General features: G+C 50.7%; 1 protein-coding gene across 1 annotated transcript; it reads right to left on the reverse strand.

Moving 5' to 3' along the window:
- Window positions 1-521: 521 nt before the first annotated feature.
- On the reverse strand, window positions 522-26,445 carry LOC119621160 (zinc finger protein 764). The gene is made up of 9 exons (XM_073014934.1): window positions 25,837-26,445; window positions 25,413-25,526; window positions 23,481-23,991; window positions 15,026-15,260; window positions 11,698-11,911; window positions 11,444-11,557; window positions 8,668-9,797; window positions 4,685-4,836; window positions 522-992 (listed from the first exon to the last, which is right to left on the reverse strand). Exons 1-7 carry the CDS (start codon window positions 26,030-26,032, stop codon window positions 8,881-8,883), a joined length of 2,301 nt encoding a protein of 766 aa, XP_072871035.1. The 5' UTR covers window positions 26,033-26,445; the 3' UTR covers window positions 522-992; window positions 4,685-4,836; window positions 8,668-8,880.

Raw genomic sequence — 26,445 nt, forward strand, 5'->3', positions numbered from 1 at the left:
GGTCTCCTACCCTTAAATGGCCTGGACAGAAGAGGGATGGGCATGTGGCCATGGCCTTTACTTCTCACTCTGGCTGGCCACTTGGATGTGGCTTATTCTGTTGATGCAGACAAGCATATCCCCAATGCACAGTGAAGCCTAGGAAAGCCCCTTCCTGGCTTCAATTGCCTCTGGGGCTGACCCTCAAACACCTGAGGTAGCAGAGAGAAAAGGAGGCCCTACCTCTGGAGGAAATATCTGTGCCAAGAAACAAGGAGCTGGCTGGGCACGGTGGCTCACACCTGTAATCCCAGCACTTTGGGAGGCTGAGGCTTAGGGCAGATCACCTGTGGTCGGGAGTTTGAGAGCAGCCTGACCAACATGGAGAAATCCCGCCTCTACTAAAAAATTGCCCAGACCAGCTCGGTCGGGGAGACCCTAGCCCAGCAGCGCTAGAGGAATTAAAGATGCATACACAGAAATATAGAGGTGAGAAGTGGGAAATCAGGGGTGTCACAGCCTTCAGAGCTGAAAGCCCCAAACAGAGATGTATCCACATATTTATTAACAGCAAACCAGTCGTTAGCATTGTTTCTATAGATATTAAATTAACTAGAAGTATCCCTACGGGAAATGAAGGGAAGGGCTGAATTAAAGGAATAGGTTGGGCTAGTTAACTGCAGCAGGAATATGGCCTTAAGGCACAGATTGCCCATGCTATTGTTTGTGGTTTAAGAATGCCTTTAAGCGGTCTTCTGCCCTGGGCGGGCCAGGTGTTCCTTGCCCTCATTCCAGTACCCACAACCTTCCAGCACAGGTGTTAGGGCCATTATGAACATGTTACAGTGCTGCAGAGATTCTGTTTATGGTCAGTCTTGGGGCCAGTTCACAGCCAGATTTTGGGGGGCTTGTTCTCAACATGTCCCCCTTCTCTGATTTGCAAACGATAAAAGCAAGGGCAGCTTTGTCACGGTGAGCTACTTCTAGCAGGAGTCGGGATCCACATCTGCAGACTATACAAAGACAAACAACATAGATTAAAAGCACAGTCATCATTGAAATCACAGAGCTTTCAAGTGTTTTTATCCATTTTAATGGGTTACTAGCTGCTAATTTGTCTGCAGCTCCTTTGAGCATTCCAGTTCCTGGCATTAATGTCAGGTGTGCCTGGGATGCTTTAAATATTTGTTCTTTTAATTTTGCTATATCCAAAAACAAGTTTGCAGAGTATCGTTCTAGACACTTTTTTATTCTTTTCCAAATTTTAATCTTAAGAGCATTTAATAGCTTCCACAAATCCTTATGTTTAGCTCCTAGAGCAGGCCATATCATTTGAGGTTGAGGTGTCACTATACCACCATGGTTCCAGATAATAGGAACTTTTGCCGTACTTCTTATCATTTCTACCATCTGACAGTTTTGTTCAGATCATCTGAACATAGTGTGACCGTGGCACACAGACTGAGAGGTGCAATTTAAGCTAATCATCCCCTTAGGGGACTAATTAATAATGATTCCATAGGAATCATTGTGCAGCACCTCTGCCTGTTCTGCAAAGCAATCTTCCTAAACAAGTACGTTCATTTTTTCTAACTGGGTCCAATCCTGTTTACAAATAGGTTTTTGAGGGCGGTATGCCTCAATTATAGGAGCAGATTTATTATGGTAAATACTGAGATCAGAAAGCGTGTATAACTGTATCATAGAGTGATTGCATCCAGGCATTATTACCAGCCCTTATTGAAGCAATACTCATGGCAGTGGTGATAACCACTATCATAGCTACCATTAAATATTCTACATAGAGAAAAATGTAGCTAGAGCTTGGCTAGTATAGCCTGGGACATTATCTGTTTTAATAGAAGCTGGAATGCCCATCACCGCAACACACTGCAAAAGATAACATTTAACACAGGCAGAAGATTCTCCTGTTTGGCTTGTAGCCCACACAAAGTGAGAAAAGGTGCCCACACATACATGTACATAAGCTAGTCTCCCAAATGAGGGAACATGTGTGACATCCATTTGCCAAATAGAGTTAGGTTCCAGTCCTGGAGGATTAACTCCTTCTGTAAAAGATGAGGAATGTACCATTTGGCAAGTTAGGCATCGCTGGGTAATAGCTTCAGCTTCTTTCCAGGTAATGCCGTATCTGCGTTTGAGACCAGAGGCATTAACATGGGTTAAATTGTGAAAGTGTCTAGCATTAGATATTGCATTAACAACTAGGTGATCAGCCTTTTGATTTCCTTTAGTCAAAGGTCCTGGAAGAGGTATATGAGCTCTAATGTGAGTGATGTAAAAAGGGTGCATTCTACTCCTAACTGTTGTTTGCAATTGGGTAAATAAAGTCATCAGTTATTCATCTGTATGAAATCATAACTGAGCATTTTCATTAACTGTGTGGAGTGAATCACGTATGAAGAATCAGAAATCACATTAATAGGTATTTCAAAAGCAGTCAATACCTCAATTACAGTTACAAGCTCCACTTTTTGAGCTGAAGTATAGGACATCTGGAAAAACTTTTTGAGTCAAAATAAGAAGCTTTACCATTACTAGACCCATCTGTAAAACAGTGAAAACGCTTAGCAGGCTGCAGGTTGTTTACTGCAGGAATTGTAAATGCAAACCGTTCACAGTCTTGCTTAGCTAAAAGGAGAGTAAAGAAACAATCTTTTAAATCTATGACTATTAAAGGCCAGTTTTTTGGAATTACAGCAGGAGAAGGCAATCCTGGCTGTAATGCTCCCATAGGTTGTGTAACTGAATTGATGGCTCTTAAGTCAGTTAACATTCTCCATTTACCTGATTTTTTCTTAATTACAAAAACTGGAGAATTCCAAGGAGAAAATATTGGAGCTATGTGCCCATTTTCTAATTGTTCAGCAACTAATTTATCTAAAGCCTCCAGTTTTTCTTTACTTAGTGGCCATTGTTCTATCCAAATTGGCTTATCTGTTAACCATTTTAAAGGTATAGGTTCTGGAGGCTTAACAATGGCTGCCATCAAAAACTATTTCCTAATCTTTGGCGGGAACTTTGTTTGCCTGCTTGAATTGGTTCTTTCAAACCTTGCAAATTTTTTTCTAGTCCCATACCAGGGACATACTCCATTTCATGCATTGTATGTTGACTTTGAGGGTTATATAAATGCTCTGGAATTAGAACTTGTGCTCCCGATTGTTATAATAAATGTCTTCCCCATAAATTTATAGGTACAGAAGTTATAATTGGTTGAATAGTCCCAGGTTGTCTATCAGGCCCTTCACAATGCAAAATATAACTACTTTGATATACTTCAGCGGCTTTACCAACTCCAGCTATGTTAAATTGAGCAGGTTGAATTGGCCATGTGGATGGTCAGTGCTGTAGAGAAATGATTGAAATGTCCATTCCTGTATCTACCAAACTTTTAAATTTCTTTCCTTGAATAGTTATTTCACAGGTAGGACGTTTATCAGTAATTTGATTCACCCAATAAGCTGCTTTGCCTTGTTTATTTGTGCTTCCAAATCCTCCTGTTCATTTAATTTCACTTTTCCCAATTCCCACATATGGCACAATCAGGGGCTGTGCTATGCGCTCTCCTGGCTCTGCTTTCCAGGGAACAGAAGTAGGTGTAACAATTTGAATTTCCCCATTGTAATCTGAACCAATGACTCCTGTATGTATTTGTACCCCTTTTAAATTTACACTAGACCTTCCCAAAAGTCTGGTCTCTGCTGGCAAGGGTCCACAGACTCCTGTTGGGACCTTTTGCAGGGGTTCCCCAGGAAGAAAGCTCACAGCTTTTGTGCACCATAAATCTACTGTGGCACTACTGGCTGTGGTGGGGGACAGACATTGTACAGGGGTAAGGGAATGGCCTGAGCTGGAAATGCCCCGGTTTAGAATGGGGCCCGGGACGGGCCCCTCACGGCGTCTCCCGAAATCAGGTCCCCTTCTTTATCAAACTTAAGAGTGATGCTGACTAGCCCAATGTTTTCCTTTTTTACATTTTGGACATATTTCACGCTCAACAGTTTTCTTTTTTCCCCTATCTGGCAGCCTGACTCGCTGATTTTTTCTACATTCTTTTTTAGTATGACCATGCTTCCCACAGTTAAAACAAGCTCCTGGAAATGGAATATTTCCTTTATCCACTCTCAGTCCTGCCATTACCTGTGCCAACAAAGTAGCTTTATGCAGATTACCTCCAATACCATCACAGGCCTTGATATAATCAACTAAATGTGCTTTCCCGAATTTAAAAGGAAAAGGCTCAAATGTAGCTATATTTCCCTGTTGACCTGGGGGGTATATTCTAACAGGGAACTGCCAAGCCTCCAAATCACCCTCTAGTCTAGCTTGCTGAATTCCTGCCTGAATAGAACTAAGAGCGGTCGCTTGAGGCACTGCTCGAACAGTCACTGGGGCAACTACTTTTCGCCCAGTGTACTCCAGAAAAGAAAGATCTGGAGGGTCATTTTCTTCAAAATAATAAGAAAGATCTGGAGGGTGCAGAAGGGTAGGGATGAACCTCTCCTTCCTTTGCCACTTTAGCTTTAGCTGGTAAATAAACATGCTCTGTAACCTCTTGTGTTACTTCGCTCTACTGGTTCCTCCTCATTATCAGTGTGAAAAAGCTCCAAGGTGAAATGAACCAGACCCCATACCTGTCCCATTGTTACCCTGATGCTTCCAAGATCCCCTTCTTACTCACCAGGGGGATTGCTTTAAGAGTACTCGGGTGTCCTCCAGCTGGTTTTCTGTTCCAACTGTTGCTCCGGCAACCCTTCGACCTGGATTCGAGCCCCAACGATGGATGCCACTTGCCGAGACCAGCTCGGTTGGGGAGACCCTAACCCAGCAGCACTAGAGGAATTAAAGACACACACACACAGAAATATAGAAGTGTGTGGGAAATCAGGGATCTCACAACTTCCAGAGCTGAGAGCCCCAAACAGAGATTTACCCACGTATTTATTAACAGCAAACCAGTCATTAGCATTGTTTCTATAAATATTAAATTAACTGAAAGTATCCCTTATGGGAAACGAAGGGATGGGCCAATTTAAAGGAATAGGTTGGGCTAGTTAACTGCAGCAGGAACACGACCTTAAGGCACAGATCGCTCATGTGATTGATTGTGGCTTAAGAATGCCTTTAAGTGGTTTTCTGACCTGGGTGGGCCAGGTGTTCCTTGCCCTCATTCCCATAAACCCACAACCTTCCAGTACAGGCGTTAGGGCCGTTATGAACATGTTACAGTGCTGCAGAGATTTTGTTTATGTCCAGTTTTGGGGCCAGTTTATGGCCAGATTTTGGGAGGTTTGCTCCCAACAAAAAATACAAAATTAGCTAGGTGTGGTGGCACATCCCAGTTACTCAGGAGGCTGAGGCAGGAGAACTGCTTGAACCCAGGAGGCAGAGGATGCAGTGAGCCGAGATGATGCCATTGTACTCCAGCCTGGGCAACAAGAGTGAAACTCTGTCTTAAAAAAAAAAAAAAAAAAAAAGAAAAGAAAAAGAAAAGAAAAAAAAGAAATGAGGAGCTGAGAATGGGGTGGGGCTGAGGCTGAAGGGTTTCAGGACACTAAAAAAAAATTGATGAGATGTTGGAAAGTTGGGTCATGAAGGCAGGAAGCAGAGGAGTCAGGTCTGGTTTCCAGGCCCTAAATAAGCTTTACAAACTTCAAAGCACTCAGAGATCTCTAGGTAATAATCATGGCACCTTTAATTGGCAAGCTGAGGGCCCAGATCTGGCTGTCAGTCTGGGCTGGGAACTGGTGTTGCAAGTTGGGCCTCCCCGAGGCTGTGCTGAGGGTTAGGGGAGGGAACTGGGTTGCACACGGGGAATTAAAACCTGGTACAAAAGCCGGGCACAGTGGCTCACACCTGTAATGCCAGCACTTTGGAAGGCTGAGGTGGGAGGATCACGTGAGGTCAGGAAATGGAGACCAGCCTGACCAACATAGTGAAACCCCATCTCTACTAAAAATACAAAAAATAGCAGGGCACGGTGGCCCATGCCTGTAATCCCAGCACTTTGGGACGTCAAGGTAGGCAGATCACTTGGGGTCAGGAGTTCAAGACCAGCCTGGTCAACATGGTGAAACCCTGTCTCTACTAAAAATACAAAAATTAGTCGGGTGTGGTGGCGCACGCCTGTAATCCCAGCTACTCGGGAGGCCAAGACAGGAGAATCACTTGAACTCAGGAGGCAGAAGTTGCAGTGAGCCGAGATTGTGCCACTGTACTCCAGCCTGGGCATCAGAGAGAGACTCCATCTCAAAAAAACAACAACAAAAAACCCTGGTACAAAGGTATCTCCTACTGCCGAGGTGCCTCTTCTGACCCCAATATGCCCCTGTGATAAGGTGGCACACAAGTCAACCCGCCCCAGAAAAGCTGAAGGAGAGAGATTTTGGTGGGGTCGGGTTGGAGATGAGGTTGGAATAAAGTCAGTTCATTACTTCACTTGACACCTGAACAGTGTCTTTTCTCCAAAACTTCTACCTCCTTTCAGGTTGATAAATCTGGTTTCTTTCTCCCTGGGTAGGCCAGACACAGGGCTGAGCTGGGCAACAGGCAAAGGGGCACAGGCCAGCAGAGATCACAGGCCCTCGCTCTCCTCGGGGAGATGTCCTGACCAGGAGCAGGGCAGTGGCTGCCCATGGCTAGCCTCTGCCCACAAAGGAATTAGTGGTAGATGCAGAGCTTGGGGATACAAATGGATAGTCGCCCCTGGTTACAAACCTAACACCTGGTGTTCCTGGTCTACCCACCCCTACCCATGATGGTACAGAGGAAAAATGCAAGGTCTGTGTGCCTCGGGACTCTCCTTGTTGCCTGGATTCTGAATTGACCTGGTCTGTCACATGGCTGCTTTGTCAGAACTCATCTGGTACATGGGCTTCACTGATGCTGGGCTAGTCTGACCTCGTTCAGGTCAGGGCTGGGTGTTATCACAGGGAGGGGCAGATGCCTGCAGAACCCTGGCTGAGACACCAATGAAGGTCTCAGGAGTGACGGTGAAAGTCAGTAGTCAACTAAGAACCCTGGGGTCTCTGTGTGATCCTGGACAGGCTGCTTAGCCCTCCTTGGCCTCAGTGCCCCCAACTGCAAAAGCCTGGGAAAGTGAAGATCTCTTCCAGTTCAAAACTGTGATGAGGCCCTCCTGGCAGGGTCTAGGAGGGCTAAGAAGGCCTGAGGCATGTGGCTGTGGAGAAGGCATGTGGTCTCAGGGAGGCCCAAGGAAGACTGGAGGGAGCTCTCAAAACCTTCCCATTCAAAAACAGGAACTGCCTTTTGGCTGATGGCAGTCACACCCCTTGGTTTGGGATGAAAGGCAGTCCTGACTGCCTCTTCCTGACCAGGCTATCCTCTTTAACCAAGCGGCTTCTCTCAGCACTTATGAAGGTGCAATGAGTCAATGGAGGAGACAGTACTTTGTCAACCATAAAATGCAATACAAGCAAAGATCTAAAATAAAGCTGACTTTGACTTCTCTCCTGCCATCCTTTCTCTCCAACTCCGAAAACCTGAGTGCTACAGACCACTGTTTATAAACTCAAATGACCTTAGGAGCTCAGCAAGTCATATAAATGAGCGGGAAATGCCAGATGGAAAGGACTGTTTGGACAGAGACATGGGTCTAAGAAATACTTTCCTTTCTTCTTCGCTGTACTTTAAGATAAACACCAAAAACACTAAAAGCAAGCCATGATGAATGGCAGTGGTGCTTGGTCAGGAGCCCATGGGAGTGGTGGCGATGGGTGGCTGGGCCACTGTGAATTGTGAGTTCTGGCTCAGCTCCCAATAACTGTGGTTTTGTGGGAGCCTAGGTGGAGTTGCCAAATCTTTGGATTTTTCAAAAGATGCCAGAAAACCTGTATTTGGGTGCAAATTATCCTTTTCAATCTTCACCACTAACTCGTATCACTTAAAAACACTGCCTGGGCTCAGATCAATAAATACGACAACTGCAGGCCAGATCCAGTAGAGTCACAGGATTTTAACTTGGGCAGCAAAAAGACAGTGGAGGTGGTGAGTGCCTGTAGTCCCAACTACTTGGGAGGCTGAGGCAGGAGAATCGCTTGAACTCTGGAGGCGGAGGTTTCAGTGAGCTGAGATCGGGCTACTGCACTCCAGCCTGGGCAACAAGAGCAAAACCCCATCACACACACACACACACAAAGACAATGGAAGCCAGGCATGGTGGTGGCTCACGCCTGTAATCCCAGCAGTTTGGGAGCCCAAGATGGCAGGATTGCTTCAGCCCAGGAGTTTGAGACCAGCCTGGACGACAGTGAGAACCTCATCTCTATGTAAAATTTAAAACTTAGCTGGGTGTAGTGTTGCCCGCCTGTAGTCTCAGATATTTGGAAGGCTAAAGGGAGAGGATTCCTTGAGCACAGCAGGTTGACGCTACAGTTAGCCCTTTTCACACCACTGCACTCCAGCCTGGGTGACAGGCCAGGAAGCTGTCTCAAAAATAAATAAATAAATAAATAAATAAATAAATAAATAAATAAATAGACAATAAGTATTGTGTTCTGGGAGGGTCACAAGAATAAAAAATAATTTAAAATTTTTTTAAAAAACAATGGGTAAAACAAGGTTCTCCTCTACCTCAGTGCTTTTAGCACCTCTGGGCTGAGAAACACCTTTTGGTTCCCCTTATGTAGGTCTGGGGGTTCTCACCTCAGCCCTGCCTCAGTAAAGGTGGCCTTCGAGACCCCTGGGCAGTTGAGAGCAAGGTGCTGGCAGAGGAGGCTGCTGAGGGTCCAAGATCAGGCTGTCCGCACCCCAGGGCCGGGTCTTGTAGATTCTGGGACCTCCCTGCAGGCCGCCGCAGAGGTTCGGGCCCCTGAGCCCATCTCGGGCCTCTGTAATGTCTAGTCACTTTTAAGGCCGTCACCCACACTCCTGGAATATCTCCGGGTACAGCTGGAAGCCCACGGGCGGTTCCAGATCTCCAGGGCCAGGGGTCAGGGTCACAGGCAGACCCCCGGTGACCCGGCCCTTGTGGCCCCTGGCCCCGGGCCTATGAACCCACTGGTGCTTGGCCACGGCTGATTTCTGGCCGAAGCAGCGGCCACACTGCGGGCAGGGGTAGGGCTTCTCGCCGCTGTGGGTGCGCCTGTGGGCTGCCATCTCTGAGCTCTGGCGGAAGCAGCGTCCGCAGTCCGGGCACGGGTAGGGCTTCTCGCCGGTGTGGGTGCGCACGTGGCGCCGTAGGTCCGAGGGGTAGGCGAAGGCGCGGCCACAGTCCGGGCAGGGGAAGGGGGTCTCGCCGCTGTGCACACGCCGGTGCTGGTAGAGGGCAGAGCTCTGGCTGAAGCGGCGGCCACAGTCGGCGCAGCCATAGGGCTTCTCGCCGGTGTGGACGCGCAGGTGCGAAGTCAGTGCTGAGCGCTGCGTGAAGGCCCGGCCACACTCGGGACAGCGGTGAGGCCGCTCCCCGCGATGGATGGCCCGGTGTTTGCTCAGGGAGGAAGCGTGGCCGAAACCCTTGCCGCAGTCAGTGCAGTGGAAGGGTTTCTCGCCAGTGTGGCTGTAGACGTGCTCCACCAGTGTGGAGCGCCAGGCGAAGCTCTTCCCGCACACGTAGCAGCCGTGACGCTGGTCCGCTCGGGGGACAGGGGGGTGGGCACAGAGTGAGGGGCGTCCTCGGTGCGGTGCCTTGGACGGCTGCTCCCAAACATAAGGGGGCCCGGCCGAGGGGTCTTGGGGAGCCTTCAGTCCAGGAGACCCGGTGGCCACAGGGACAGGCTTCTCCAGGGCTCCCATCCCTTCCCTTTGTCTTTCCTCTTCCTTGTTTCTGGAATCTGCTGGGAGATAAAGACGGGACAGTTCAGGCTCGGCTCATCCTGGTCCTTGAATCCCACAGCCCGCGTGGGCAGGGACAGGCCCGCTGGACCCCCGGCTGCCCCTGGGAGATGGAGGAGTGACACCTGTTCCTCGGCTGCTGAGCCAGACAGAGCCGGGAGGGAGAGAAGGAACAGTCCACTCGGCCTCGGGGCTGGGGAAATGTCACTGCAGGGGAAGGGCAGAGATGACATGAACATCTAGGCCTGATCCAGAAGGAGGAGCGGACACCTAAGGATGTTCCAGGCATCAGGAACAGCACCAAGAAAGGCAGAACCAGGCGGGCATGGCCAATTTCAGTGGGGCTGGACACTCCGCAAAGGCTGAGGGCAAGAAATGAAGGAAAAAAAGGGGGGCGGGCGGGGAGAGAGGAACCAGCCCGCAGGTGAACGGCAGGGGTGGGTCCTGAGGTGGAGATAGAGTCAACAGAGCTTAAGAGACTGGGCCTGGGGGCTAAAGGCGGTAATCCCAGCGCATTCGGAGGCAGAGAAGGAGCATCAGTCTAGGATTTCAGGACCAGCCTGGGCAACACACCGAGACCCAGGACCCCCCTCTAAAATATATTACATAACAATTTTAAAAAATTAGGCCAGGCGCAGTGGGTCACTTTGGGAGTCCGAGGCAGGCGGACCACTTGACCCCAGGAGTTCTAGACCAGCCTGGGTGACATAGGGAAACCCTGTCTCTACTAAAAATACAAAAAATTGGCCGGGCGCCATGGCTCATGCCTGTAATCCCAGCACTTTAGGAGGCCAAGGCGGACGGATCACAAGGTCAGGAGATAGAGACCAGCCTGGGTGATATAGTGAAACCCCGTCTCTACTAAAAATACAAAAACAAAATTAGCCGGGCGTGGTGGCGGGTGCCTATAGTCCCACCTACTCGGGAGGCTGAGGCTGGAGAATGGCGTGAACCCAGGAGGCGGAGCTTGCAGTGAGCCCATATCGTGCCACAGCACTCCAGCCTGGGCGACAGAGCGAGACTCCGTCTCAAAATAAATAAATAAATAAAATAAAAATAAAAAATTACTGAGGCGTGGTGGTGGGCACCTGTAATCCCAGCTACTTGGGAGGCTGAGGCAGAAGAATTACTTGAAACTGGGAGGGGGAGGTTGCAGTGAGCTCAGATGGCGCCACTGCACTCCAGCCTGGGCAACAGAGCAAAACTTTGTCTTTAAAAAAAAAAAAAAAAATTACCCAGGCTTCGTGGCGAGCACCTGCACAGTCTTAGCTGCTCTGGAGGTCCAGGCGGGAGGACTGCTTGAGCCTGGGAGTTCCAGGCTACAGTGAGCTATGATGCTGCCACTGCACTCAGCCTAGGCAACAGAGCGAGACACTGTCTCTAAAACAAAAACACCAAAAAAAAGCCCCAAGAGTGTAGTCACCACGCAGAGGTGAGGACTCAGGGGCAGGTTATGGCCCGGCCAGAACCCCATCACTGCTCCTTTCTAGGCTGCATCCGGAGCCAGGCAGCAGCTCAGCCTCGTGGTTGCAGTTGAGAAGGCAGTTCAGAGAGGAAACTGCTAAGCAGGTAGCTGGAGGTGGCAGAGGATACCGGGATGGGACGGGAACAGAGAAGTCCCCATGGGACCTAGCACCTGATACTCCACCTGGGTCCGCTTCTGTCGGACACTTGGTCACCTCCGGATCCCGGGCAGCTGGGCCCCACAGTTCGGCCTCCTCCTCCACCCAGGAGATGAGAGCTGGCTTGTTGCCTCCGATTCCTAGGGGAGAAGAACGGAAACCCCACACTGAGGGGACGCCGCCTGCCTGGCCCCGGGGACCCCAACTCCACGCGCAGCTCCCAGAGGCGCGGCAGGGCCTGTGGGGGCGCAGGGCCCAGGTGAGCAGGTGGGGCTCTCACCGAGCGCGCTCAGGTGGCCGTAGGTCTCCCGCATCACGTCCCGGTACAGGGCCCTCTGTGCTGGTCGCAAGCAGCCCCACTCCTCCCGGCAGAAGTACACGGCCACGTCCGCGAAGCTCACAACCCCCGGCTCCCTCCACTCGGGTCCGACCCTGTTTGGGTCCCGGGGAGGGAGCGGGGCCAGAGGCGGCGCCATGGTGACTGTCAACCCCGACTACGGCTCGGCTGCCTCCCCTTGGCCTGGCCTGGGCCTACGGAACCTCCTGCGTCCGAGAAAGCCTACCCAGCCAGGCCCAAGGGAAGGAAGAAGGTCACTAGGGCCCCTGAGGGCGCACTAGAGAGCATGGAAACTAACGGTGCCAATGGCAGCGGGTGTATAATCAGAAATGGAATATGCCCTCATAAAAAATGGCGGCAGTGCGGGTACTCGACCTTTGCCCCTACGCAATCGTGCCCCAGACAACGCCCCCGGTATCTCCAGGTCGCGTTCTCTCCGTACCCTCATCCAAAATGGCCGCGGTGACTACAGGGGCCGGCCTTGAAAATTAGCGGCGTTTGTTTAGTCCCGGCCCAGCGAGGCAGTGCAGCAGAGAGCTCCGCCCCGGTCTGCAAGAACAAGAAACCGCCTCGTGGGAGGGAGCTGGCCTCTCGGTATTACTGAATTCAGGCATTAGTTTTCGTCTCTGGACCGTTTTATAATTGGTATCCAGCTCATCACTCTCTCGTTTTGTCCTTGTTATCTCAGAAACAGGGCGACAGCAGTCTCTTCCTAATGTTGAGTGTAAAAACCAATGGAGTGGGCGTGGCGCAGTGGCTCACGCTTGTAATCAGCAGTTTGGGAGGCCGAGGCCAGAGGAACTGAGCTCAGGAGTTCGAGACCAGCCTCACCAACATGGTGAAACCCCGTCTCCACTAAATAATCCAAGTTACTGGGGAGGCTGAGGCAGGAGAATCGCTTGAACGCGGAAGGCGGAGTTTGCAGTGGGCCAAGATTGCGCCACGGCACTCCAGCCTGGGCGACAGAGCGAAACTCCGACTCAAAAATAAAAAGGAAAGAAAGAAAAAGGAGTGGATACAGGAGAGCCTCCTCTCTTGTAGGCTTCTTGGAGCCTGAAATTCTGGAATCTTCCTGATGGCAGAGGCAATGGGGAAAGTAGGGTAAGGTTGAGAAAGTCAGAGGGTCCTCTCTTCTAGGAGCCTCTCCCATTTACTGTGCAGGACGTCTCCGAATCGCCGGTCTCCCTCTAGCTGCAGCCGGGCTCTCAGCTCCCCTCACATCCTGCCCCTGGGCGGATGGCCCAAGGCTCCTCTGCTCAAACCCAACTCATCCCTTTCTTGCCCCAAACTGCCTCCCCTGGGGTCTTTATCTCAGTAAATGTTGCCAACTCTCCCCCAGACCTCCCTCTCACTTCCTGATGACCTATTGTGTGCTCCATTTGACTTCATACATGTCCTGTTGTAGCAGGAGGTGCAGACAAAACCCCTCAGACACCAAGTTAAAGAAGGAAGGGCTTTATTCGGCTGGGAGCATCAGCAAGACCCACTAATCAAAAACCAAGCTCCCGGAGTGAGCAATTCCTCTCCCATTTAAGGGCTCACAACTCTAAGAGGGTCCCCGTGAGAAGGTCATGATCAATTGAGCAAGCAGTGGGTATGTGACTGGGGGCTGCATGCACCGGTAATTAGAATGGAACAGAACAGGACAGGGATTTTCACAGTGCTTTTCTATATAATGTCTGTAATCTATAGATAACATAACTGATTAGGTCACGGGTCAATCTTTAACTACCAGGCCCAGGGTGTGGCGCTGGGCTGTATGCTTGTGGGTTTCATTTCTGCCTTTTAGTTTTTACTTCTTCTTTCTTTGGAGGCAGAAATTGGGCATAAGACAGTATGAGGGGTGGTCTCCTCCCTTACTGTGTATGGGAGTAAGAGTCGCCTCCAACCGCCTTTTAGCTCTTAGTGGGCTCTTTAGTTGAATCTAGGCCCAGATTGAGAATCGCTTGTAATCCTAGCTACTGGGAGGCAAAGGCAGGAGGATCCCTTGAGCCCAGGAGTATGAGATCAGCCTGGGCAAGTTAGTGAAACCCTATCTTCAAAAATAAATACATAAATAAAAAATAAAGTAAAATAAAAAATGAATTGACAGTGGACAAACGAGAAAATTATACAAATTGTATTAGTTTTACATGTACATGGGGATCTTCACAAGAGAGGGAAGTCAGAAAAAGTGCCCAAAGCCAAGTGCTTTTATGTTTCTTAGACAAAGAACAATAAAATTTAAGTGGGCAGATGTGGTGGCTCATGCCTGTAATCCCATCACTTTGGGAGGCCGAGGTGGGTGGATCACTTGAGGTCAGGAAACCCCGTGCTTACTAATAATAATTTTAAAAAGGTTAGCTGGTGGGGGTGGTGGTGGGTGCCTGTAATCCCAGCTACTCAGGAGGCTGAGGCAGGAGACTCACTTGAACCTGGGAGGCAGAGGTGGCAGTGAGCCGAGATCACGCCACTACACTCCAGCCTGGGTGGGAGAGAGACTTCGTTTGAAAAAAAAGAAGAGGGCCAGCCCGGTGGCTCACACCTGTAATCCCAGCACTTTGGGAGGCCGAGGCGGGCGGATCACGAGTGGTCAAGAGATCGAGACCATCCTGGCCAACATGGTGAAACCCTATCTCTACTGAAAATATAAAAATTAGCCAGGCGTGGTGGCGCGTGCCTGTAGTCCCACCTACTTAGGAGGCTGAGGTAGGAGAAGAGCCTGAACCCGGCAGGCAGAGGTTGTAGCCAGCTGAGATCCTGCCACTGCACTCCAGCCTGGGCTACAGAGCGAGACTCTGTCTCAAAAGAAAGAAGGAATAAAAGGAAAATATAAATGACAGGACAAAGAAAATTTGGCTAGGGCAGTGAGTAGCTAGAATATGTATGGGGGGGTGTCAAGTAGGTGCAACATACAGATTACTTTGTTAGGTATGTTTATTCTGGTCCCTTGTGGCCTCTGAGGGCTGTTTTCTTGCCCTGGTACAGAAGGATACTCCCCCAGAGTAAGGTTTCTGGCATGCTGCATGCAGAAGAAACAGGTCGGATTGCTCCGTCTGAAACTACAATTTCTCTGTTTTTAACTCAGAATATATCAGTATACCAGGCTGTGAAAGTTTTACAGGAGGTCCGGGGGAGGCCCTGTGGAGGAGCCTGGAGGGATGGCGGGGATCTCAAGAAACGGGTTAATAAGTGAGGAGAGCCACTTCTTTCCCTTTTCGGGGATCCAGGTGAGGCGGGCGCCGCTGAGCGCGGCATCGCGTCCCGGATCCGGACGCAAACATCCCTATACCGCAGACACCGCCACTGCGCCAGGAAGAGGCAGTCCGCCGTTTCCGCAGAGCTCTCGGCCCGCGGACTCTTTCCCAGTCTCCGTCCCTTCCGCCTTCCCAGGTTCATTAGCTTGGAGCCATGAGCGCGGCCAGTGGCTGGGCGGCTCCTGGAGGGACACTGGGAATTTGCCCTGGGAGTGGGGTGCAGGGGGCTCCACGGACGCCTCGACGACCGGAAGTAGCTTCGGGTGGGGCCTAGAGAGGACGGCGAGCAACTCCATGGTTCCGGAGTCCAGAAAAATGAAGGCCCTCTTAGAAGAGATGGCTGTCGATAGTCCAGCTTCTCTTCATTTTAGAGAAAGGCATTGAACAGTTTGAATATCGATCTGGTGTTGCTGACCTGGTTTGTTCCTGCTGGGAACGTGTCCTCTTGCTGTTCCTCTCAGGCGGCCTTGGCAGCGCCTCTTGCCGTAGTTAAGATGGGTGCAGCCGCTTCGACCTGGGCTCAGGCAGTTGTCAGCAAGGGCTGCAGGGGAGGGGAAACCGGTCCAAGATTCTCGACCAAGGGCCTGACGTCCGCTTCCCAGTCCCTTAGAGGAGGCCCTTCGAGGAGGCCCACTCAGTGACCCAGTCTTTATTTTATTATTGTTTTATTTATTATATTTTCAATTTTTTCTATTCTATTCCACTCTACACTCTCTCGCTCTCTCTTTTTCTTTTGTCTTTTTTTTCTTTTTTTCGAGACAGAGTTTAGCTCTTGTTGTCCAGGCTGGAGTGCAGTGGCGCGATCTTGACTCACTGCAACCTCCGCCTCCCGGGTTCAAGCAATTCTTCTGCCTCAGCCTCTTGAGTAGCTGGGAATACGGCGCCTGCCGCCATGCCCGGCTAATTTTTTGTATCTTTAGTAGAGACGGGGTTTCACCATGTTGGCGAAGCTGGTCTCGAGCTCCTGACCTCAGGAGATCCACCTACCTGGGCCTCCCAGAGTGCTGGGATTACAGGCATAAGCCACTGCACCTGGCCTCTACTCTCTGCTCTTGAGAGGGAGTCTTGCTCTTGTCCCCCAGGCTAGAGTGCAATGGCGCGATCTCAGCTCACTGACCCCAGAAGCCAGGCTGGAATGCCTCAAATTATTGAAGGCAAAACCTCATCAACTACAGAGGTGGGATTTTAAGCTAGGTTACCACACTGCCATATAAATGTAAAGAGGATAAATATACACTTTGAGAGGCTGAGGCAGGCAGATAACTTGAGGTCAGGAGTTCGAGACCAGCCTGACCAAAATGATGAAACCATGTCTCTACTAAAAATACAAAAATTAGATGGGCATGGTGGCATGTGTCTATAGTACCAGCTACTCAGGACACTGAGGCAGGAGAATCGCTTCACCCTGGGAGGCAGAGGTTGCAGTGAGCGGAGATTGCACACTGCACTCCAGCCTGGGCCACAGGGTGAGACTCCATCTCAAAAAACAATAATAATAAATAAGGCCAGGCACGGTGGGTCACGCCTGTAATCCTAGCACTTTGGGAGGCCGAGGCCAGTGGATCACCTGAGGTTGGGAGTTTGAGACCAGCCTGAGGAATATGATGAAACCCCGTCTATACGAAAAAGACGAAAATTTTTTTCGGACATTGTGGCATGCACCTGTTATCCCAGCCACTCAGGAGGCTGAGACAGGAGAATTGCTTGAACCTAGGAGGCGGAGGTTGCAGTGAGCCGAGATTGTGCCATTGCACTCCAGCCTGGGCAACAAGAGTGAAACTCAGTCTCTAAATAAATAAATATAAAGAAGAAAAATATAAATGACAGACGATGGTAAGTACTAAACATAAGTAAGAAGGTTGTTTAGAGGTCATGTAATGGGGGGTCGTTCAGGTATCTAGGAAGTGTGTGAAATTGCCCAGGATGGGTGACAGGCATTTGACAAACGGTTCCCTGTAGCATCTCTCACCGCTGTCCCCTGTTGCTCAGTCCCTTGCTGAGTTAGGCCGGGGGCCTCCTAGCTGCCCTGTGGGCCTCCAGCCTTTTGCCTTTGCCATCCATCTGTCATTGCAGCCTGGTGTAGTGTAAACAGGAAGGGCAGTGCCTGAGAAATAGGAGATTTGGGTTCCAGGTCTACTTCTGCCACTGACTCAGCTTCATGATCTTAATTATGTCCCCTCCTTGGGTCAGGTGCTGTGGCTCATGCCTGTAATCCCAGCACTTTGGGAGGCTGAGGCGGGTGGATCAAGGTCAGGAGTTCAAGACCAGCCTGGCCAACACTGCACTCTGGCTAACCATGTGTTTCACCATGTGTTAGCCATGAGTGCAGTGATGGGGTTTAATAGAAACCCCGTCTCTACTAAAAATACAAAAATTAGCTGGGTGTGGTGGTGTGCATTTGTAATCCCAGCTACTCTGAAGGCTGAGGCAGGATAATTGCTTAAATCTGGGAGGCAGAGGTTGCAGTGAGCCTAGATCGTGCCACTGCACTCCAGCCTGGGTGACACAGCAAGACTCTGTCTTGGAAAAAAAAAAAAAAATTATGTCCCCTCATCTCTCTGGCTTCAGCATTCTCAGAGTGTATTCTGCAGAACAGTATTCCCATGAAACGCTCTATGGGGGGAAAAAAAGGCAGCATTCTCCATTCCCCTTGACGGTCCCCTTTGGCAAATTTAAGGTTCAGGGCAGCCTTCAATAAAGAAATGTAGTCTTCCTGGCGCGGTAGCACATGTCTGTACCATATGTCTGTAGTCCTAGTGCTTTGGGAGGCTGAGGCAGGAGGATTGCCTGAGCCCAGGTGTTTGAGGCTACAGTGAGCTACGATCATGCCATTGCACTCCAGCCTGGGCGACAGTGAGACCCCATCTCTAAAAAATTTTTTTCACATTTAAAAAATCTTTCCAGGCCAGACAGTGTCTCATGCCTATAATCCCAGCACTTTGGGAGGCCGAGGCAGGTGGATCACAATGTCAGGAGATCGAGACCAGCCTGGCCTACATGGTGAAACCTTGTCTCTACTAAAAATGCAAAAAATTAGCTGGGCATGGTGGCGAGCACCTGTAATACCAGCTACTCAGGAGGCTGAGGCAGGAGAATTGCTTGAACCCAGGAGGCAGAGGTTGCAGTGACCTGAGATGCCAACACTGTATTCCAGCCTAGGTGACAGAGTGAGACTCCTCTGTCTCAGAAAGAAAAAAAAAATTGGAGATGAAGGGCTGTGATGGTTCTACAACAGTACTATTACACATTTTGCCACTGAACTGTACTGTACACTCAAAAATAGTCTAAAAGATAAATTTGTTTTTTTGCAATGCAGTCTCACTCTGTCGCCCAGGCTAGAGTACAGTGGCGCGATCTCAGCTCACTGCAAGCTCCGCCTCCCGGGTTCAAGTGATTCTCCTGCCTCAGCCTCCCAAGTAGCTGAGACTACAGGTGCCTGCCACCACACTCGGCTATTTTTTTGTATTTTTAGTAGAGACGGGGTTTCACTGTGTGTTTGCCAGGGTAGTCTCGATCTCCTGACCTCGTGATCCGCCCACCTCGGCCTCCCAAAGTGCTGGGATTACAGGTGTGAGCCACCGCGCCTGGCCAATAAATTTTATATTATGTATATTTGACCACAAAACAAAAACAAAGACAACCCAGTGATGTCCCAACATACTGAGAATCATGGAGCCGGGTGTGGTGGCTCACACCTGTAATCCCAGCACTTTTGGGAGGCCGAGGTAGGAGGACTTCTTGAGCCCAGGAGTTTGAGACCAGCCTGGGCAACACAGTGAGATGCTGTCTGGAAAAAAAATTAGCTGAGTGCGGTGGTGTGCACCTGTGGTCCCAGCTACTTGGGAGACTGAAGTGGGAGGATGACTTGAGCCTGGGAGATCAAGCCTGCAGTGAGCCATGATTGCACCATTGCACTCCAGCCCAGAAAACAGAGCGCGACCCTATCAGAAAGAAAGAAGATGTGGTGTGGGGTCAGGGGTTAGAAAGAGAAGAAAGTAAAGAAACTTAGCATCATGGGAAGCGAGAGCCTTGTGGAAGCTCCTCCCTCTCCCTAAGCCCATCTGTCAGTCTTCTCCACTTGGTGTCTCTGCACAGCCACAGATGTCCTTTCTGCACCTTGAGGGAACTCATCCCTAGCTTGGAGCATCCCACTTGCTGTTTCCTCTCTTTGGAAACGTCTCTACCCCCTACTGTCCCCAACCCCAGCCCCAAGCCTCTGAACCCTGCCTTTCCCCACTCCCTGTCCCCTAACTCTGTTCCCTGTGGCTCTTTCTCAACATGGCGCAGCCTCAGCGTCCATCCGCAGCAGGCTTTTTCTGCACGTCGCTGTTCGAGTTCCTTCATATGCCTTAGTATTTGCATTTGCAGTCCCTTGTTTCCTTCGTGTTCTGGTTTATCACCTGTCTCTCCCTCCCAGAAAGTAAGCTCCAAGAGGGTTCCTGTGTCTGTCCCCTGCTGTGTGCTGGCATGGAGAATAACTGCTAGTGCATGGTAAATGCTTAGCAGCTATTTGTTAAATGCACCAATGAGAAAGAGAAATAGCAGACAGCACTTGCCCTGTGCCCAGCACCAGCGCTCGGGTTGCCCGGTGCAGCTCTATGCTTGACACACTTCGCCTGGTTCTGCTCCTCCCTCACTGGCAGGGCCTGCTCTCTCCAGCTGCACCTTCTCCTTGGCCTCACCGCTCCCCAGAACGGGTCACCCTTGGCCTTCATACCCTCCTACTCCTGATAGCCCCTTGGTGGGTTCTGGAGCCCCCTGGCTCTGGCTCTCCATACTGGAACCTCTGGGTCTTACTGGCTCATATTGTCAGTCACTGAGCTGCAGATTCTATGTCAGAAGGCTCTCATGAGTGTCTTTCTTCCTAATTCCGAGGTCACCACCTTGGTCTCAGCTCTTGATGACTCTCACTTAGGAAAAAATGCCCAACAGATCTCTAGTGTCTAGCTCTGTCCCCCAACCAGGTCACACCCACACTGCTTTGCAAAGAGATTTTCTGATGGCACCTGGCAAACAGCACTGCACTTGCTCAAGAACTTTCTGTGGCTCCTCAGTGCTACAGAATGGATCTCAAGCTCCTCTGCTGGAATCTGTGGCCCTCCCATATTTGACCCCACTTCTCGGCTGCATCTGTCTCACATTCTTTGTTTTTTTGTTTTGCTTTGTTTTGTTTTTGAGACAGAGTGTCTCACTCTGTTGCCCAGGCTACAGTGCAGTGGCCCGATCTCAGCTCACTGCAACCTCTGCCTCCCGGTTTCAAGTGGTTCTCCTGCCTCAGCCTCCCGAGTAGGTGGGATTACAGGTGCCCACCACCATGCCCAGATAATTTTTGTGTTTTTAGTAGAGACAGGGTTTCACCATGTTGGCTGGGCTGGTCTTGAACTCCTGACCTCAAGTGATCCACCCGCCTCAGCCTCCCAAAGTGTCTTTTATTCTATGAATCAAGATTTCTTTGCTGTTTCCTGTGCCTGAAAATCTCCCCTAACACCAATTTGTAGGCTATGGGAAGCACAACCATCTCCTCCCAGGAGCATTTCCTGGCATATCACCAACCAGCCTGGGTGAGGTGGTGCCTCTGGGCTTCCGCTGTCATAGCTCCAGTTATTCTCTTCCCACGTTGAACGTGGGCTCTGACACAGCTGTATCACTGGACCCCAGCACAAAAACACACAGAAGCCTGAAGAGGGTGTTTGCTGAATGAATGAATGAATGAATGAATGAATGGGGTCAGCTTTCCTCATCTTGGAATTCTCTTATTACCTAGCACAGTCCCTTCAACAGAAGGCAGTCAACACAGTCACTAACTGCCAATTGTCCTTCTTTTTTTTTCTGTTTGTTTTGAGACAGAGTCTCACTCTGTCGCCCACGTTGGAGTGCAGTGGCGCAATCATGGGTCACTGCAGCCTCAGTCTCCCTGGCTCAAGTGATCCTCCCGCCATAGCCTCTCAAGTACGCCACTACACCTGGCTGATTTTTGTTTTTGTAGAGATGGGGGCCTCATTATGTTGCCCAAACTGGTCTCAAACGCCTGAGCTTAAGAGATCCTCCCATCTCGGCCTCCCAAAGTGTTGGGATTACAGGTGTGAGCCACCACACCCAGACTGACTGTGCCTTCTAAGTAAAAACTGGCCAGGCGAGGTGCCTCACACCTGTAATCCCAGCACTTTGGGAGGGCAAGGTGGGAGGATCGCTTGAGCCCAGGAGGTCAAGGCTATAGAGAGCCATGTTAACACCACTGCACTCCAGCCTGGATGACAGAGTGATACTCTATCTCAAGAAAAGGGGCCAGGCGCGGTGGCTCAAGTCTGTAATCCTAGCACTTTGGGAGGCCGAGACGGGCAGGTCATGAGGTCAGAAGATCGAGACCATCCTGGCTAACACGGTGAAACCCCGTCTCTACTAAAAAATACAAAAAACTAACCGGGCGAGGTGGCGGGCGCCTGTATTCCCAGCTACTCAGGAGGCTGAGGCAGGAGAATGGTGTAAACCCAGGAGGCTGAGCTTGCAGTGAGCTGAGATCGTGCCACTGCACTCCAGCCTGGGCAACAGAGCGAGACTCCGTCTCAAAAAAAAAAGAAAAGAAAAGAAAAGGACAGAGAAAAGGAAAGGACAAGAAAAGGGGCACTTGCTGGGGCTCTCAGTTTTCTGCTCACACTCCCCCGACCAGGCTGGGCTGAGACCCGCATCCTAAGTTCCCAGCTCGTTTTCTGTTGAGATCTGACTTCTCAGAGGAAGTGATAGAGACATCTGGGCTCTGTTTTCATTTCCAGCCATGCTGCCATATGGCCGTGAAACCTTGAGAGTACCACGTCATCTCTCTGAGTCTCAGTTTATTTATCTGCAAATATGGTTATTAGTATCCATGCCCTGGCTCCTTGGCAGGCCTCTTTACACTTTCTAAAGTGTAGACCATCCACAGTAATTCACTTTTTCAACAAATGTATATTGCACAATTACTATATCTTACATCTTGTTAAAATGTCAGCCTCCACGGTAACCCTTTGAGGTAGATATTATTCATCCTCATTTTACAGAGGAGGCACTGAGACTCAGGGAGGTCACGTGTCTTACTAGCTTTGCCTGGGGGAAGTTGCAGAGACTAGTTTTTGTTTTGTTTTGTTTTGTTTTTTTGAGATTGAGTCTCACTCAGCTGCCCAGGCTGGAGTGCAGTGGCACAATCTCGGCTCACTGCAACCACCAACTCCCGGGTTCAAGCAATTCTCCCATCTCAGCCTCCTGAGTAGCTAGGATTACAGGCACCCACCATCATGCCCAGCTAATTTTTGTATTTTAGTGGAAATGGGGTTTCACCATGTTGGCCAGGCTGGTCTTGAACTCCTGACCTCAGGTGATCTGCCCACCTTGGCCTCCCAAAGTGCTAGGATTACAGGCGTGAGCTACCACGCCAGCTTTTTTTTTTTTTTTTTTTAAAGAAATGAAGTCTTGGCCAGGCGCAGTGGCATATGCCTGTAATCCCAGCACTTTGGAAGGCCAAGGCGGGTGGATCCCCTGAGGTCAGGAGTTTGAGACCAGCCTGGCTAACATGTGAAACCCCGTCTCTATTGAAAATACAAAAATTAGTTGGGCATGGTGGCACGCACCTGTAATCCCAGCTACTCAGAAGGCTGAGGCAGGAGAATTACTTGAACCCAGGAGGCAGAGGTTGCAGTGAGCTGAGATGGCACCACTGTACTCCACTCTGGGTGACAAAGTGAGACCCTGTCTCAAAAAAAAAAAAAAAAAAAAAAAGAAATGAAGTCTTACTCTGTTGCCCAGGCTGTAGTACAGTGGCACAATCATAGCTCACTGTACCCTTGAACTCCTGGGCTCAAGCAGTCTTCCTGCCTCAGCCTCCCAAGTGGCTAGGACCACAGGCACGATGTGCCACTACGCCTGGTTCATTTTTTTTTTTTTTTTTTTCTAGAGATAGGATTTCACTATGTTGCTCAGGCTGGTCTGAACTCCTGGCCTCAAGCGATCCTCCCACCTTGGCCTCCCAACAAAGGCTGGACTTGTGCCACCTGCATTTATTCTATTCCCATCCACTCCAGTATCTGGGTCCCCTGCTGATGACAATTAGCCAGGGCTTGACAACGCCCTCCATGTAGGTCCCCTCCCCAGGTCTTGGTCCCCCCTCAGCATCTGCATTTGAAGTAGATAAGGAGTGGCTAGTTCCTGAGATGAGGGAAAGGTCTCTGTTGCACCTGATCTTCAGATAACACTTTGAAATGAGTCCAGGATCTCACTCTCTTCCTTTTTTTTTTTTTTTTTAAACAAAACACTGGGGAGAGGGGTGGCAAGTCTAATCTATTCGAATCTTTACAGGCACTTTTCTTTTTACAAGTTGGAAACTTGAGGGATCCTTGAGGAAAGTCCAGGGCATGAATTTCAGTTTCGGAGTCCCCGACTCAGTGGCCCACCCCAGGGCTCCGACAGTCCTTCGTGCCAGGGTCAGGCTCAACTCCAGCCTGCGGTGCTGCTCAGCTGCACTCCTCGAAGATGTCTGGGTAGTGCCGGAAGAGCACAGGCGGGTCCCGGTCACCTCGGACGGGGGCCCGAGGCACAGCCCGGATCCCAGGCCTCCGGCCCCGCCGCCCCCCAGAGCAGGAGCGGTGGATCCACTGGTGTGCTTCCACAGCGAACTTCCTCTTGAAGCGCATGCCACACTCGGGACAGGGGAAGGGCCGCTCCCCGGAGTGCATGCGCCTGTGGCTGACCAGCAGCGAGGGATAGGTGAAGCGGCGGCCGCAGTCCGTGCACACATGGCGCCGCTGGCCGGCCTGAGCATCCACGCTGGGCATGGGTGCCGGGGGCTGTGCTCCTGTGGTCGGGTCCCAGGCAGCATTTTTGGGTGGCTGTGCCCGTGCCGGGGCCACGCTGATAGCTGGGTCAGGGTTGCATTCCACCAGCACTTCAGGACTCTCCTTCACAGGAGCCTTTCTAGGCCCTTTGGCTCTTGGAACTTCCTCGGGTTCCTCTTCCTTCCTGTTTGGGGCATCTCCTGGGAAACCGGAATTAAGTTACACTTACAAACATTTCTGCGCAGACTGTCTCAGGTTATAGAATGCTTTTCACTTAAGGCAGTGCCAGAGAAGTTCTGTCCAGTGATTAACACACAGGCTTTAGAACAAGGTAAACAGGATTCAGATCTCCTGAAAGTGACTTATCTGAGCCTTGGTTCCTTATGCATCAAATTGGAATAATAATGGCTTTTCACTTCACAGCACTGCTGGATTAGCTGAGTAGATGCATGTTAAGCACTTAGTAAGTGCTCAGGAAGCAGGGGCGTTTATTTATTTATTTATTTATTTATTTATTTATTTATTTATTTATTTTTGAGACAGAGTCTCACTCTGTCACCAAGGCTGGAGTGAAGTGGAAAGATCTCAGCTCACTGCAACCTCCGCCTCCCAGGTTCAAGTGATTCTCCCGCCTCAGCCTCCCAAGTAGCTGGGATTACGGGAGCTCACCACCACGCCCAGCTAATTTTTGTATTTTTAGTAAAGACAGGGTTTCACCATGTTGGCCAAGCTGCACTTGAACTCCTGACCTCAGGTGATTCACCCGCCTCAGCCTCCCAAAGTGCTGGGATTACAGGCATGACCCACCGCACCTGGCCAAGCAGAGGCTATTATTAGTGTGGTTTCTCCATTTTTTGTAAGGTAAGACTCTTTTACAGATGAGGAAACATTTGCTCAAGGTCACTCCACTGGAGGATGGTGAAGGGAGAAAAGCCAACTTGTCAATGACTGGGTATTTTTTCTCGTGCCACTTTGCCTCACTTGAGGAAAGTGAAAGGTAGACCTGAAGGCACTTCCAATCTTGGGGAGTTTTAGTTATTTCTGAAAGACGGAGAATGAGCTGGCCTGGCACAGTGGCTCAGGCCTTTAATCCCAGCACTTTGGAAGGCTGAGGCGGGCAGGTCACATGAGATCAGGAGTTCGAGACCAGCCTGGCCAACATGGTGAAACCCCGTCTGTACTAAAAATACAAAAATTAGTCGCTCGTGGTGGCGTGTGCCTGTAATTCCAGCTACTCTGGAGGCTGAGGTGGGAGAATCATTTGAACCCAGGAGACGGAGGTTGCCATGAGCCCAGATCACACCACTGCACTTCAGCCTGGGCTACAGAGTGAGACTCCCTCTCAAAAAAAAAAAAAAAAAAAAAAAAAAAAAAAAACGAGAGAGAGAGAGAATGAGAGAAATCTGGAAGCACAAGCATGTTGGACTGGGCTCCCAGTCCCCACAGGACCGCTGTCCTATGTTCTGAAAACTTTGTACCAGGTCTGCCTTCTTTACTCCTCTAGTACCCAATACAGTTGAATTTCTTTAGGGATGCTGGAAGTGGGGGCCTGAAAGGAAACTCTGCTAGACAGGAAGCCTTGGAAAATCAAGTACGGGGGGGACCCGGGACTATCCCTCACCTCTCGGAGCTCCTCCCAGTCTTTCCCCCTTCTCAGGATCCTGGGCGGCGGGGCTCCAAGCCTCAGTCTCCTGTTCCATCCAAGAGATGAGGGCTGGTTTGGGGCCTGGGAATCCTGGGAGAGAACAGGGATCACAGTACGGGCCTGAGAGGCCATCGTGGGGAGTTGGCATTCCCCTCCAGACTGAGGGCACCCCCTCGGAGCTTATACTCAACCTGGACCGGGGTGCAGTGCTGCTGCCTGAATGAAGTGGATGCGGGTGAAAACACTCCCGAGGGGGTACCTGAAGCCCTGGGAATGGGAGGTGGCTGCTGGTGTTGGCGCAATAGTGCGGGGTTAGGGCTCACAGTTCTCTCGGCCCTTCCACATCATCTCCCCTGTGAACCCGGTGAAGGAGGATGGGGCTCGGACCCGGGGCTCTCACCGAGCGCGCCCAGGTGGCCGTAGGTCTCCCGCATCACGTCCCGGTACAGAGCCCTCTGCGCGGGCCGCAGACAGCCCCACTCCTCCGGGGAGAAGTACACGGCCACGTCCGCGAAGCTCACAGCCCCGGGCTTCCTGCAACCAGGCCGGGTCTCCCCGGGCTTCCGCGCCAGGAGCGGGGCTGGGGGCGGCGCCATGGGGCCTTGCAGCCCCGATCGGCGGCCGCCAGGTCCCTGGGGCCGCCGTCTCCCCGCTCCCGGCCTCAGCTGTCGTCGTCCACAGGAAGGGCGGCCCCGCCCAGCCGTGGCGTCCGAACGCAGCCGAGGCAACCGAATTAGCAGGGACGGGCTGCTAGGGATTCGAGGATTCTGATAGGGACAAATATAATTCCTCAGTGTTTATTCACTTCATGGCCGCTTGGACATAGACACCCGGGTTAAGGGACCCGGAAGGTGCCTTCAGAAAATATGGCGACCACCTAGCTTCAATTGTCACAGGCTGCTTTTAAGGGTGCCATTCTTTGACCATATCAAATATGGAGCCTTTCTGACTTCTCTGGCCTCATCGTCCCAGTTGCCCTTAAATAAAGCCGCTTCGGATGCTTTTTCTG

The sequence above is a fragment of the Chlorocebus sabaeus genome, chromosome 5, assembly GCF_047675955.1.
Source record: "Chlorocebus sabaeus isolate Y175 chromosome 5, mChlSab1.0.hap1, whole genome shotgun sequence".
Taxonomy (NCBI): domain Eukaryota; kingdom Metazoa; phylum Chordata; class Mammalia; order Primates; family Cercopithecidae; genus Chlorocebus; species Chlorocebus sabaeus.

What these genes read in the sequence shown, in the direction of transcription:
- LOC119621160 (XM_073014934.1), bottom strand. Translation starts at nt 26,032, where the DNA reads ATGGCGCCGCCCCCAGCCCCGCTCCTGGCGCGGAAGCCCGGGGAGACC. An exon ending in TACCCAGACATCTTCGAGGA is followed by an intron (nt 15,261 to 23,480) that starts GTGCAGCTGAGC and finishes CGTCCTCTCTAG; the next exon opens with GCCCCACCCGAAGCTACTTC. An exon ending in GCGCAGTGGCGGTGTCTGCG is followed by an intron (nt 11,912 to 15,025) that starts GTATAGGGATGT and finishes GCCGAGCCGTAG; the next exon opens with TCGGGGTTGACAGTCACCAT.